The sequence below is a fragment of the Argentina silus genome (genome assembly GCF_951799395.1).
Source record: "Argentina silus genome assembly, chromosome: Y".
NCBI lineage: Eukaryota > Metazoa > Chordata > Actinopteri > Argentiniformes > Argentinidae > Argentina > Argentina silus.
In genome coordinates this window covers 28,603,988-28,617,053 of record NC_139654.1, presented here as the reverse complement: position 1 = coordinate 28,617,053, position 13,066 = coordinate 28,603,988, and the positions used below count along the sequence as shown (strand labels likewise).

General features: G+C 45.4%; 1 protein-coding gene across 1 annotated transcript in view; it reads left to right on the top strand.

Moving 5' to 3' along the window:
- LOC310824063 (putative ATP-dependent RNA helicase ddx6) overlaps positions 1 to 6,917 on the top strand; it is a gene marked incomplete at both ends in the record, with an annotated part of 37,301 nt that extends 30,384 nt beyond the window's left edge. The window contains 5 exons of the mRNA XM_083696949.1: positions 5,809 to 5,937; positions 6,051 to 6,167; positions 6,261 to 6,324; positions 6,498 to 6,599; positions 6,742 to 6,917. Of these exons, the coding sequence (XP_083553075.1) occupies positions 5,809 to 5,937; positions 6,051 to 6,167; positions 6,261 to 6,324; positions 6,498 to 6,599; positions 6,742 to 6,917 (588 nt within the window). The remainder of the gene's footprint in view (positions 1 to 5,808; positions 5,938 to 6,050; positions 6,168 to 6,260; positions 6,325 to 6,497; positions 6,600 to 6,741) is intronic.
- Positions 6,918 to 13,066: the final 6,149 nt, after the last annotated feature.

The window sequence follows — 13,066 nt, the reverse complement described above, 5'->3', positions numbered from 1 at the left end:
ACTTTGTCACCTACTTTTGAAAAGAAGGTTGATGACATTAGCACTAGCTCTTTCCCTCTACCTCTCACCAACACTGCTGCCTTTCCTCCCAAACCCACTGTGCTACACCGGTCTCTCGTTTATCCGATTTTTCCCCCCTCTCCCCTGATGATGATCTAAAACTGGTCACATCCAAGCGGACAACCACCTGCCCCCTCGATCCTATCCCCTCCCCCTTTCTCCAATCCATCTTCGTTCCTTACCACCTTAATCAATTCCTCTCTATCCACAGGATCTGTCCCAGTTGCCTTCAAGACAGCCAGAGTCAAGCCTCTTCTCAAGTAACCAACTCTTGACCTGTCCATAACTGCAGACCGGTATCCCTTCTCTCCTTCTTATCTAAAACCCTAACTACCTCCTTCAGAACTACCTCCTTCAGAACAACCACCTTGACCCTCACCAATCCGGCTTTAACGCTGGGCACTCTACTGAGACTGCTCTCCTTGCTGTCACGGAGGCCCTCCACTCCGCTCAAGCTTCCTCCCTCTCCTCTGTTCTCATTCTTCTTCACCCGATCCTTCTCTCCACCCTCTCAGAACTGGGCATCTCTTGCTCTGCACTCTCCTGGTTTGCATCCTACCTGGCCGATCGCTCCTACCAGGTGACGTGGAGAGGATCGCTGTCCTCTCCACAAGCCCTCACCACTGGGGTCCCCCAGGGCTCTGTCCTAGGGACCTTACTGTTCTCCCTCTATACCAAATCTCTTGGCTCGGTAATTTCCTCACATGGTTTCTCCTACCACAGCTACGCAGATGACACTCAACTTTCTCTCTTTCCCCCCTTCTGACTCTCAGATGGCAACACGTGTCTCGGCATGTCTTGCAGACATTTCTGCTTGGATGTCAGCCCACCACCTCAAGCTCAACCTTGACAAGACTGAGCTGCTCTTCCTCCTAGGGAAAGCATGCCCTCTCCAAGACTTCTCCATCACAGTAGAGAACTCTACTGTGACCTCCTCCCATACAGCCAAGAACCTTGGGGTGATCCTTGACAACCACTTATCCTGTGTGGCAAACATCACAGCGACAGCACGCTCCAAACATCAGAACGATATGTCCATTCCTCACCAGAGAAGCAGCACAACTTTTGATTCAAGATTCTTTATTTGTCACATGCATACAAGTATACAGTGAAATGCAAAAGTGACAGTGCCACAGAGTAGTGCAACAATACAATAGTTTTAAAGTACAATAAAATAAAAATAGAAGTACTAAAAAATATACAGTATGGACAGTATAAACAATATGAACAGTATAACCAGTAAGCATATAAGTAAGCAATATAAATAGCAGATGGATGATTATGTGTGTGCATATGTGTTAAGATGACAGTGCATGTGTGAGTGACTTGAGGGGGGCACTGGGGGGGTCGTCATTGACGATTCTGATGGCGTGGGGGAAGAAACTCAGCCTTAGCCTCTCTGTTCTTGCTGCATGACAGCAGAGGCGTTTTCCTGACCGCAGCGGCTGGAACAGTCCATGTTTCGGGTGGTGAGGGTCCTTCATAATCCTGTAGGCTCTGGTCCTACACCTCCTGGTGTACAGGACATGGAGGGGGGGGTTGGAGCTCCCATGGTTTTTTCTGCCAGGCGTACCACCCTTTGCAGAGCTCGCCTGTCCTGGGCCGTGCTGTTACCGTACCAGACGGTGATGTTGCCAGCCAGGATGCTCTCCACAGCTCCAGAGTAGAAGGACTGAAGGATCCTCCGGGAGACTCTGAATTTTCTCAGCTGCCTGAGATGGAACAGGCGCTGCCTTGCCTTTCCCACCAGAGAACTGATGTGGGTAGTCCAGGTCTGGTCTTCTGAGATGTGGACTCCCAGGTATTTAAAACTGCTCACCCTGTCCACAGCAGTTCCTCCGATATCCAGCGGTGTGTAAGCCCTTAGTTTTTGTGCTCTCCCGAAGTCCACAATCAGCTCTTTTGTCTTGGAGACATTCAGGATGAGACTGTTCTCCTGACACCAGAGTGACAGGTCCGCCACCTCGTCCAGGTAGCCTTTCTCATTGTTATCTGAGATCAGCCCCACCACGACCGTGTCGTCCGCAAACTTGATGGAGTTTTCGCTGGACTTAGCCACACAGTCGTGGGTGTACAGGGAGTAGAGGAGGGGACTAAGGACACAGCCCTGGGGGGACCCTGTGCTCAGTGTGAGTGAGCTGGAGGTGTGTCTACCCACCCTGACCACCTGTGGCCTGGCCGTCAGAAAGTCCAGGATCCAGGCACACAGGGGAATGTTCAGTCCTAGACCAATCATCTTATCAGCCAGTCTGGTGGGGACTATGGTATTGAACGCTGAGCTGTAGTCTATAAACAGCATTCTCACATAGCCCCCCTTCTGTCTGTCAAGGTGAGAGAGAGTGGTGTGGAGGACCTGGGAAACTGCATCGTCTGTAGATCTGTTTGGTCTATATGCGAACTGCAGTGGGTCCAGGGTCGGAGGGAGGGAGGAGCAGATGTAATCCTTAATCAGCCTCTCGAAGCACTTCATGACCACTGAGGTTAGAGCCACGGGTCTGTAGTCATTCAAGCAGGCTGGGGAGGTGATCTTGGGCACAGGGACGATAGACGATCTTTTAAAACAGGTGGGAACTACTGAATTAGCCAGTGAGAGGTTGAATATAGTGGTGAACACAGGAGCTAGCTGGTTAGCACAGGTCTTGAGTACTCTCCCAGGTATGCCATCTGGGCCAGCAGCTTTCTTTGTATTCACCTTCAGCAGAGCCCTCCTCACGTCATGTTCCGTCACGGAGAGTGCTTGCTCTGCCCCAGCGTGTGAACTCCCATCAGCCGCGCTAGCCAGCACTCTGACGTTGTTGTTAGCCGGCGCGCTAGCGGTGGTGTTGCCAGCCTCAAACCGTGCATAAAAAGAGTTCAGGTCTTCGGCTAGGGAGGCATCTGCACTTCCGGTTGAGGAGGGTGTGTGCCGGTAATCCGTAATAGATCGTAGTCCTCGCCATAGTCCCCTGGTGTCGTTGCTCTCCATCTGCGCCTGCATTCTGTCTGCGTATCTCCTCTTGGCGGCTTTCACCGCCCTCCGCAGTTTGTAGGACTCCGCTTTATACTCCTCCATGCTGCCGGATGCCAGCCCGGAGTTGTAAGCGGCGGTGCGAGCCCTCAGAGCGGCATGGATGGAACTGTCGACCCAGGGTTTCTGGTTGGGGTAGATCTTTACCGTTGTCGTTGGTACGATGTTATCGGCTAGTGTAGAGATAAAATCCAAGACAGTCTCTGTAAACTCGCTGACATCGCTGGAACTTGATTGAAACATATCCCAGTCGACGTCACTCAGCGCGTCTTGTAGCGCGGCCTCTGATTGGTCGGACCACCGCTTTCCCTCCCTTTTCACGCCCGCTACCTGTTGGATCCTCTGTTTGTAAACAGGCATCAACAGAATGGCGCAGTTATCTGATTTCCCAAAGGGAGGGTGGGAAACAGCTTTGTACCCATTCTTAAACTGAGTATAACAATGGTCCAAATCTCAATGGTTCTATCTCCCCTGGTGGCACACTTGATGTGTTGACGGAAGTTAGGCATAACATTTTTAAGGTTAGCCCGATTGAAATCACCTGTTACTATCATCGCCGCCTCAGGGTGGTTGCTCTGATGCCGGCACAGCGTATCATGTAGGGTCGATAGCGCTGCCTCGGTGTTGGCCTGTGGTGGAATGTCGACGGCTGTGATGATGATTGAGCTGAACTCCCGGGGAAGGTAGAATGGGCGGCATGAGATGGTCAGATGCTCCAGGTCAGCCGAGCAGGACTGAGAAAGCGTCGTCACGTTGTTAGGGTTACACCAGTTGTTGTTGGTCATGAAACAAACTCCACCACCCTTGGATTTGCCGGACTCCTCCGTTCTATCCGCCCGGAAAACAGAGAAGGACTCGGAAGGGCAGATGACTCGGTCTGGTACCAACGAGGTAAGCCATGTCTCTGTTAGACAAAGGATGTTACAGTCTCTTACGTCTCGCTGGAAAGTAATCCTCGCCCTGAGATCATCCATCTTGTTCTCCAGAGACTGGACATTAGCAAGAAGTATGCTAGGCAGAGGTGGACGGTGGGCCTGAGCTCTCAGCCGGTTCCGAATGCCTGCCCGCTTTCCCCGGTGTTTCCTCCTCTTTTTTGGCGCGCTCCCATTGTTGTTATCGTGGGGGGTCCTTCTGATCTCCGCCGGCCACGCCGTGTCGATAGAATAATTATCCAAAATACTTGGTCTTAAGTTGTAGTTTAAATGTAGAAGTGTGTCCTTGTCGTAGGATATCAGTGCCAGTGAGTTTCTCACAATGAGAGAATTTAGAAAACACATAAAAGCTAAAAAAACGCACATCCTCTGCGGAGCTCTCACAACGGCGACCGGCATCGGCGGCGCCATTTTCATTGTGGCACCCTTTTGGTCCAAACACTTGTGATCTCTTGCCTTGACTACTGCAACGCACTCTTGGCCGGACTCCCCGCCTCCACCATCAGGCCTCTGCAGCTCATCCAGAACGCTGCCGCCCGTCTGGTGTTCAATCTCCCCAAATTCTCCCATGTCACTCCCCTCCTCGGCACCCTTCACTGGCTTCCGGTAGCAGCTCGCATCAGATTCAAGACCCTGGTGCGAGCCTACCGGGCGGCAAAGGGAACAGCCCCTCCCTACTTGCAAGCAATGGTCAGCCCCCAAACCCCTGCCCTATCACTCCGCTCTTCCGCCTGGCACCGCCGCCTCTACGTGGATGCAGCAGCCGCACTACTCGGTCACGGCTTTTCACTGTCCTGGTGCCCCGCTGGTGGAACAAGCTTCCCACTGCTGTCATGACTGCAGAGTCACTACCAATCTTCCGCCATAGATTGAAAACCCATCTCTTCAGGCTACATCTTAACAGTCCCTCCTAAAGACCTCTTCACCCTCACTACCCCCCTGTACAAGTTTTTCTCCTGTTTTATAAAAAAATAAAATAATCTTCAAGCATTGTGACTGCCAATGGCCCCTGGTCTGAGCATTGATTACTTCTTATGATGACTGATGGATAGATGATTCACTTACTTAACCAAAATGTATTTGCTGTAAGTCGCTTGGGATAAATAAGTCTGCTAAATGCCATAAATGTCAATAAAAACACGTTTCAACTACTCTGGTATACTACGAAGCAAGCTAACTTTAGCTCTAATTCTGGATTTGGTCAAAGTTAGCTTGCTTTACTTGTTAATCAATTACTTTGCAAAAGAAATTAAGCAGGCTTCATGCCCGTCAAAGGGAACAACCACCTTATGAACTACCAGTCAGTGAAAGAAGGATTTCATTGCAAACTGTCTTGGCGGGGTCATTTTTATTTTGATGCATGGGTCTCCGACTCTTTCTGTGCATAGGACTGTATAGAGGAGGATGCTCTCCGGCAAGTAGTGTGCATGTGGTACTGCGCTTTGTTTTTAATTCTGTGATTTAATTTAAAGGGTGGTTTCCTGAGTCTTGTATTTGATTCAATTGAATTAAAATATTGATGGTTGTATTAATTAGTGCCACGGGTGAATAAAGTCGCCCAAATGGTCAACATTCTGGAGTGCCACGGGTGACTTTATTCTCCATGAATGCGTACATTATGATGCTGCTTTTTGCATCCAATCAAAGTATTGTTGCTAGGTAAGTACCACATAAAACACTTTGCACTTGAGGTGGTGAGTGTTCCGGAGTTCTTTGGCAGTTAGTGAGTGAAACAGAATAAATGGCTTTTTTATTTTCGTCTCTCATGGGAAGGATGATCTGATCCTGTGGCTTTTACTACCCTTGCAGAACTCCCATTTGCAGAAGCCCTACGAGATTAACTTAATGGAGGAGCTGACCCTAAAGGGGGTGACCCAGTATTACACCTATGTGACTGAAAGACAGAATGTCCATTGTCTCAATACTTTGTTCTCCAGGGTGAGTTCACCCGCCTCCATGATTTTAGTTTTGCTTTTCCAGGGCTCCCCCTCCGTATTGGCTTTGTCAATGAAGTATACTTGATTTGACATTGTTCTGTGTGTTTTCTGTAGCTCCAGATCAATCAGTCCATAATTTTTTGCAACTCATCCCAGAGAGTGGAGCTACTGGCCAAGAAGATCTCCCAGCTGGGCTACTCGTGTTTCTACATTCATGCCAAGATGAGACAGGACAGCCTCAGGAGCAGCTGTTTTCAAGCTTTATGATGGTTTATGTCTGCGTGTGAGGATGACATCTAAAAATGTGCCTGTCTGTCTTTACAGGAGCACCGCAACCGTGTGTTCCATGATTTCAGAAATGGCCTGTTCCGGAATCTTGTCTGCACTGGTGAGTGTTTTATCAGCTCCTGCCGTTTGAGCCAACTCTCAGAAGATCTCCACTGAACTCGAGCTCTCTGAATTCTGCTGAAAACTTTAAACACTTTATCAGAAACAAATAAAAAATAAACATATGTCAGATGTGAGAAAATGTACCCTATTGATTTGACCCTTTGTGCACAGACCTCTTCACAAGAGGAATTGACATTCAAGCTGTGAATGTGGTGATCAACTTCGATTTTCCCGAGTTGGGGGAAACATACCTCCACCGCATTGGCAGATCTGGTAAGAACCCCTCTCAAGCATGACTCCTCAGATGTTTGTCAAGGTTCATATCAGTTAGTGGAGCTGTTGAGACTCTTCTCTTGTGTAACCATGACCTAAGTGGTCAGTGATTTGACCTTCATTCTGTTCTCTCCCTGCCCAGGACGTTTTGGACATCTGGGTCTGGCCATCAACCTGATCACCTATGATGACCGCTTCAACCTGAAGGGCATTGAGGAGCAGCTGGCAACGGAGATCCAGCCCATCCCTGGCAGCATCGAAAAGAGCCTGTATGTGGCAGAGTACCACAGCAAGAATGGGGAGGATGTCAAGTTGTGAGCAGGAGAGGTAGTTTAAGATAGGTTGGCTTGCAAATTACAAAATGTTGATTTTCAATGCTTAGAAAAATTTTCATTTCCAACAATTCTCTCTATTCATGAGTTAAGAGTACATGTAGATACTTGAAAGGAGGAATAACGTGATGAACTTGATTATTGCATTTGGTCTGTTTGCATAGGTGTTTGTCGAAACCAGTGCATACTGAACACTACCATCATTGTTGTTGTCTCTACATATGAGATCAACTCCCCACACAACCCACCACCCTTTTACACCTCTCCTTTCATTTTTCCCCTCTACTGTGTCTTGGACTTTTTTGCTTGTTAAACAAGCAATTCTGGTGACTTTTGACGACAGAATAACATAGTGATTAGTGTGAGTGAAAGGCGTAGAATCCAACAGCAGTCACAAGTTAACCAGTAGCCTAGATGACGCACAGACGTCCACATACTGTCACACACACACACCATCACAAGAACATGAGATCTGTCACTGTCGATGACTGGGGTGCCGAAGTCCGCACCCCTCCCTCCTTCCTTACGTGTCTGCCCTTTTATAGGGCTCTTTTGCTGCACCACTACACCCTGAAGACTTCAAGCACTTGTGAGGACGAAAGCAGGTAGCAAGTAGAAAGGTAAATGTGTGATGGTTCTTCTGCTCCTGTGCAATAACAGTGCCCACAGATCTTTCTCAAGTTTATAGCTATTTTGTATCAAGTGCCTTAACAAGCAACTGAAATGACTTTCATCAAGTGGACAGTTTATTTCACAGATTCAATACCTTACTGCTTTTGTGAATCACGTTTTGTTTAGGTCAGGCCTTTCATATACATTTGGATTGAGAACCTGGAGAGGGTTGAAATATAATTTGCTGGCTTTGCTACACTTGAGTCTGATTGCTATGAGAAGACAAACTTGGTTTTCCCGTTGTGGAGATACAGTGATCAAAGTTCTTTTGAGGCTCCCCGAGGCAGTAAAGACTGTGTGTCCACTTACTTGTGAAGGAGCATGTGCTTGTTCCTCCTCTGTCTTCAGTATCAGAACACAAAGAACTGATCAGAACTCTGGCCAGCCTGCATACACCCTGAGTCATGAGGAATCCTATTCCGGCTGAATATTTGGAAAAGTATTATTTTTGTCCCATACAGTGACATTTTCCTCTGGATAGCCACACTTTAATCTCCAACATGTGCAGCTAACATATTTGGCACATTGTACACTTTGTATATACTTTATTTCATAAAAAAAAAAAAAGTTAATATGCTGGTTGATGACTGTGAGAAGCATCTTAGATTTTGGATCTGGTCAACACTGGAGAATATTTGTTTCCTTAACAGCCAACCCCTAATTGATCTGCGACATTGACCTGATAATGTATTTATCATTTTAAAGAATGCAGAATTAAGCTTCGAGTCAAGCACGCGGGCACATTCTTAGCCCCTCCAAATTTGACAATGAGTGCAATTATTTGAGCCTGCACTTTTGTTTATTTTATGTTTAAATTATTGCATATAGATGCAATAATAGATTTCCTCCGCAGCAACACAATAGTTTCCAGGTTTGCAATGAGATGACTTTTTTTTTTGGGAGAGGGTACTTCCGATGTTACAAAGAAATGATGTTTTAGGCTAGCAGGTTGTCTCTCTCTGGGACTCATCTCCCAGAGAAACTATATAAACTAGCCATGGAATTTGGCCTTGGAGGCTACAGGTCCTAGGCCCCCCTTTCCCTAGCATACATACAGAAATCATGGGACAATTCTAACAATATTATGTTTTTGTCACCAGCCTTTGCTTGTTATACTGACTCACAAGGGACTCACCAGGATACCCAGTCAGTGAGTGACATTGTTAAAAGGTAAACTGATATTGTAACTTGCTGCAGTGCAGCTGAATTGGCAATGAGAAAATTGTTGTTAATGGTGTGTAACTGTTATGTTGGTCTGCCTCTGGTAGTGGTACATTCTGGAAAAATCTAATTTCCCTTCTTACAAGCATATGGGCACAATGTACCAACATTTACCATCTTACCCAAAAGGTAGCAAAAACAAAGTCTTTCAATGCATTGTCAGCTGGCTTTACTACAACCAATTGAAATATGCTGCACAAAATGAAACGGGAGCAGATTGGGGGGGGGGGGATTGGTAGGGATATTACATATGCAAAGAGTAGGCACATGCGATCTATCCCATGTACTGCATTTGTGACAGCATGAGGGGTGCTATGTAGTCAATTCGGGTGGGACTTTCTATGAGTTTCGTGCATGAAGATGGCGCATAGGAAGGCCCACCCTAGTTGACTATATGGTGCCCCTCATGCTGTCACAAATGAATAAATGACAAAGCTAGCCTACTCTTTGCAATATTCCTATCTCTGTGGTACAGGTGTGGAGGACTGATGGCACCAACATTCACCAACTTTTGATTTACGCCCACTCAAATCACAGAAAATTAAGAATGTGATTTCTGTGATTTGATTCGGTGTAAATCAAAAGTTGGTAAATGTTGGTGCCACCTGAGACGAGCATCTGTTGATGCAATGGCGGACGTGCATAATGATGACACTGGCAGAGAAGCTCCTTTAGCAACAGACTACAACAACCATGTTGCACTAAGGAACGCTATAGGAGATATTTTCTGCCTGCCGCAATAAGACTGTACAAGTCCTCGGGCTGGCTCGATCGGGGTGATCAGTTAGCCTGGGGGATGTTAAATCATACTGGACTGATCCTACTGTATATAATGTTTCAGATGTCTATTTTATTCTATTGTCACTTTATTTTGTTGTTGTTTGTGATGTTAACTGCTGTAATGCCTTAATTTCCCCTCGTGGATCAATGAAGTATCTGTCTGTCTATCTATTATATTTGTATAAAGACTGTACAGAACTATTTTTCAAAGATTTCAATACATCTATGGTACAACTCTACTCTAACACTTCTAGAATGCATATCAGGTGAGTTTGAATCTAGAGTGATGTCATTGCAAAAGTACCCAGTCTTTGAGGTATAAATAAATAGCTGCAATAAATAGCTGCAGTAAATAGCCTGCAATGAATTGAAATCTTAGAAAAATAGTTCTGTACAGCCCATTATTCTGGGGAAATACTATGCCAAATATTATATAGGTATGATTGCTATATATTTGTTAAGATGATAAGCATATTTTTTTGTGGTTACTTGATCCCTATTTACCATGTTTGAATGCAAAATAAAGTTTAATTTCGGTGCTCTTATTTTGAAGAAATCCTCATTTACATAAATGTACATTGACCGGAAGTCGATTGGCGGATTTCCACTATTGGAGCTCAGAGAACACAGATCTCCGCCCTCTTCCCTCTTATTCTAAAATTCCAAAGGGAGTACAGCAGTGCAGCACCAGATGAAACACAGAACAAGTAACGCAACTCCATTCCTGTTCAGATAAAACTAAATTTGTGCGTAAATTCCAGGCGCTCTGGATTCTCGACTACTGGAGATCAGTTTAAGCTACTCCGTCACCGATTTGAATCACACAGCTCAAAGCAGTTTAACATTGGACATATACTTCAGACACGAATCTATGCTTTACACGTCTAAGAGCATTCATCTATTCGTTTGAAAGTACCTGTGGTCAACATCGTCTCAAGGTTACTGCGTAGGCCTATTCCAAACCAACGGACTGGTCTTCGCTTAATTTGCGTGCCTGGTCCCAATCCTCTCGAGTGAACATATTCATCCACTCTCAGGGTATCAGAGAAGGTCTGGATAGTTGAAGTGCTGTGGCGATGTCTGTGAGTGTTTGGATACTCCTGCTAGTTGTGAACATAAAAGGTAAGCAGCAGTGGAGAAATTCCATCAATTATTTCGCATATTTCCTAATTTATGACTATTTCTGTATTCAATATTGCGGGATGGGTTTATAAAAACATTAAACAATAAACTACAGAGTATTCCTCATTGCCCTATTTGATTTTATAATTAGTCTAATCAAGACCGTTTACCATTTTTGAACACGAAAGTGAATGCAAAACCATGGAATGAATCAAACCCATTTGAATTGATTGTAAAATAATTGAATAGCTGTGGTGGAATTACCGTAATTGCAGCCAGATGGCGACAAGGAAGAGGCTCCGGACGGCACGTAGTTCCTAACCCAGGTCATTCAAACAACTCAAAAAGGCTAGATGCCAACATGATGTATTCTCTTTTAATTGTGGCTGTGGTAAATCTCGTAGCCTATGTTTAAAAAAACAAAAAAACATGTTTGCAATCTTTCATAATCTTGAAAGGAGCTTCAATAGGCTTATCACAGGTGATAGTTTCGCAATAGTATGTACATTGACTGTCAACTGCATTATTATGATATACTGTACTCTCCACCCACAACCTACCACCTGTTTTCATCATTGTGCATCAGAGCCATCTTTTCATGGCTGTACGGTCCTCATACTTACACTGTGCCATGGAAACCAGTTACTGAAATTATTATGGCTAATGCTTCAACTTTGAATTATTGGATTGGTGGATTAGTGCTGAGTGAAAACTCCCTTGCTAACCACTGTGATGGTCACACTGATAAAAGGACACTATGGGATTCTGGCAGCTCAGATCAATCACTCCACCTATTGCCACTCAGCACAGTCATGCTATGTCATTTCAGCCACCTGAGAAGACGGGGGGGGTACTCTCTTTAGTTGTGAATGACAAAAGACTGCATCAGCCTCTTTTGAAAGGACAGTCTGATTCATATGCACAGGAGCTCTGTTTTAGGGTGTGGTTCTATTATGTCAACTCAGTCTATTCTATGTCCTAAGTCAGCACCCCTACCCCCCCTCCTAAAGAATAGTTTCCACATACAAAAGTTGGATTGTCCCTCTGACCCTCCTTAACTTGATAATGTATTTATTTCCCACACTCAATTTATTGTAATCAAACGTGTATAGATGTTAAAAAGATGCTCCCCATATTCATCCTCATAAATACATGTTGTGTACAACCACACTGTGTCCCTACCAGAGGACTCACAGGGCTCCAGCAGCATACAGTATCTGATTCCCATTAAGTCCCAGGATTGACTCTCCCTGTCTCTCCTCCTCCTGGGTGCAATGGACGCGTGTGCGAGTGCGCAAGTGCACATCTCGAGTGGACCTGAGGTAGAGGCAGCTTCACGTTCCCGGCCCTGCTCCCCCTGATCCTGACCCACTTTCTTTCCCCTCGCTCGACACACTGAGGCCATCTGTTCAACTGGGGCTTGTCGCCATGGAGATGCTGGAAGGCTTTTCGGATTTGCGGCAGACTGACCTACAGGGGAATAAGGGTCAGGGAATGGGGGTAGGGAGTTGGCTACAGTCATAGGGGCACTAGAACTGTGTCATGGGATGCTCCTATCACTGACTATGGCATTGCAATACTACACCTGCATGGGCATATACAGTACATTGCAGGCAGACATATGATATCCCATCACTGGTTGTATGCTGGAGTGTCTCTGAGCAATGATGGGTCACTTGCTACTGCATTGATTTTTACAAATATATTACATACTGTGAATCTTATTGTTAATAAGACTGTCTACTGATCCTGTCAATTCAGAATTATTATTGTTTACAATATTTCTTTGGGGAAGATTGACACAATAACCATGTCATTTGAATGCATTTTTCTAAGAGAGTTAATAGAGATGAGATCTGTCTTATTTCAAGTCTGTCCATGTAACTGGACGTATGTACAGTGGGGGAAATAATTATTTGATCCCCTGCTGATTTTGTTAGTTTGCCCGATTACAAAGAAATGAGCGGTCTATAATTTTTATGGTACTTTTATTTTAACAAATAGAGACAGAATATCAACAAAGAAGTCCAGAAAAAACACATTATAAAGTTATAAATTCATTTGCATTTGATCGAAGGAAATAAGTATTTGATCCCCAAGCAAAACATGACTTAGTACTTGGTGGAGAAACCCTTGCTGGCAAGCACAGAAGTCAGATGTTTCTTATAGTTGGTCACCAGGTTTGCACACATCTCAGGAGGGATTTTGGTCCACTCCTCTTTACAGATCCTCTCCAAATCCTGAAGGTTTCAAGGCTTTTGCTTGGCAACTCGAAGCTTCAGCTCCCTCCACAAATTTTCTATAGGATTAAGGTCTGGAGACTAGCTAGGCCACTCCATG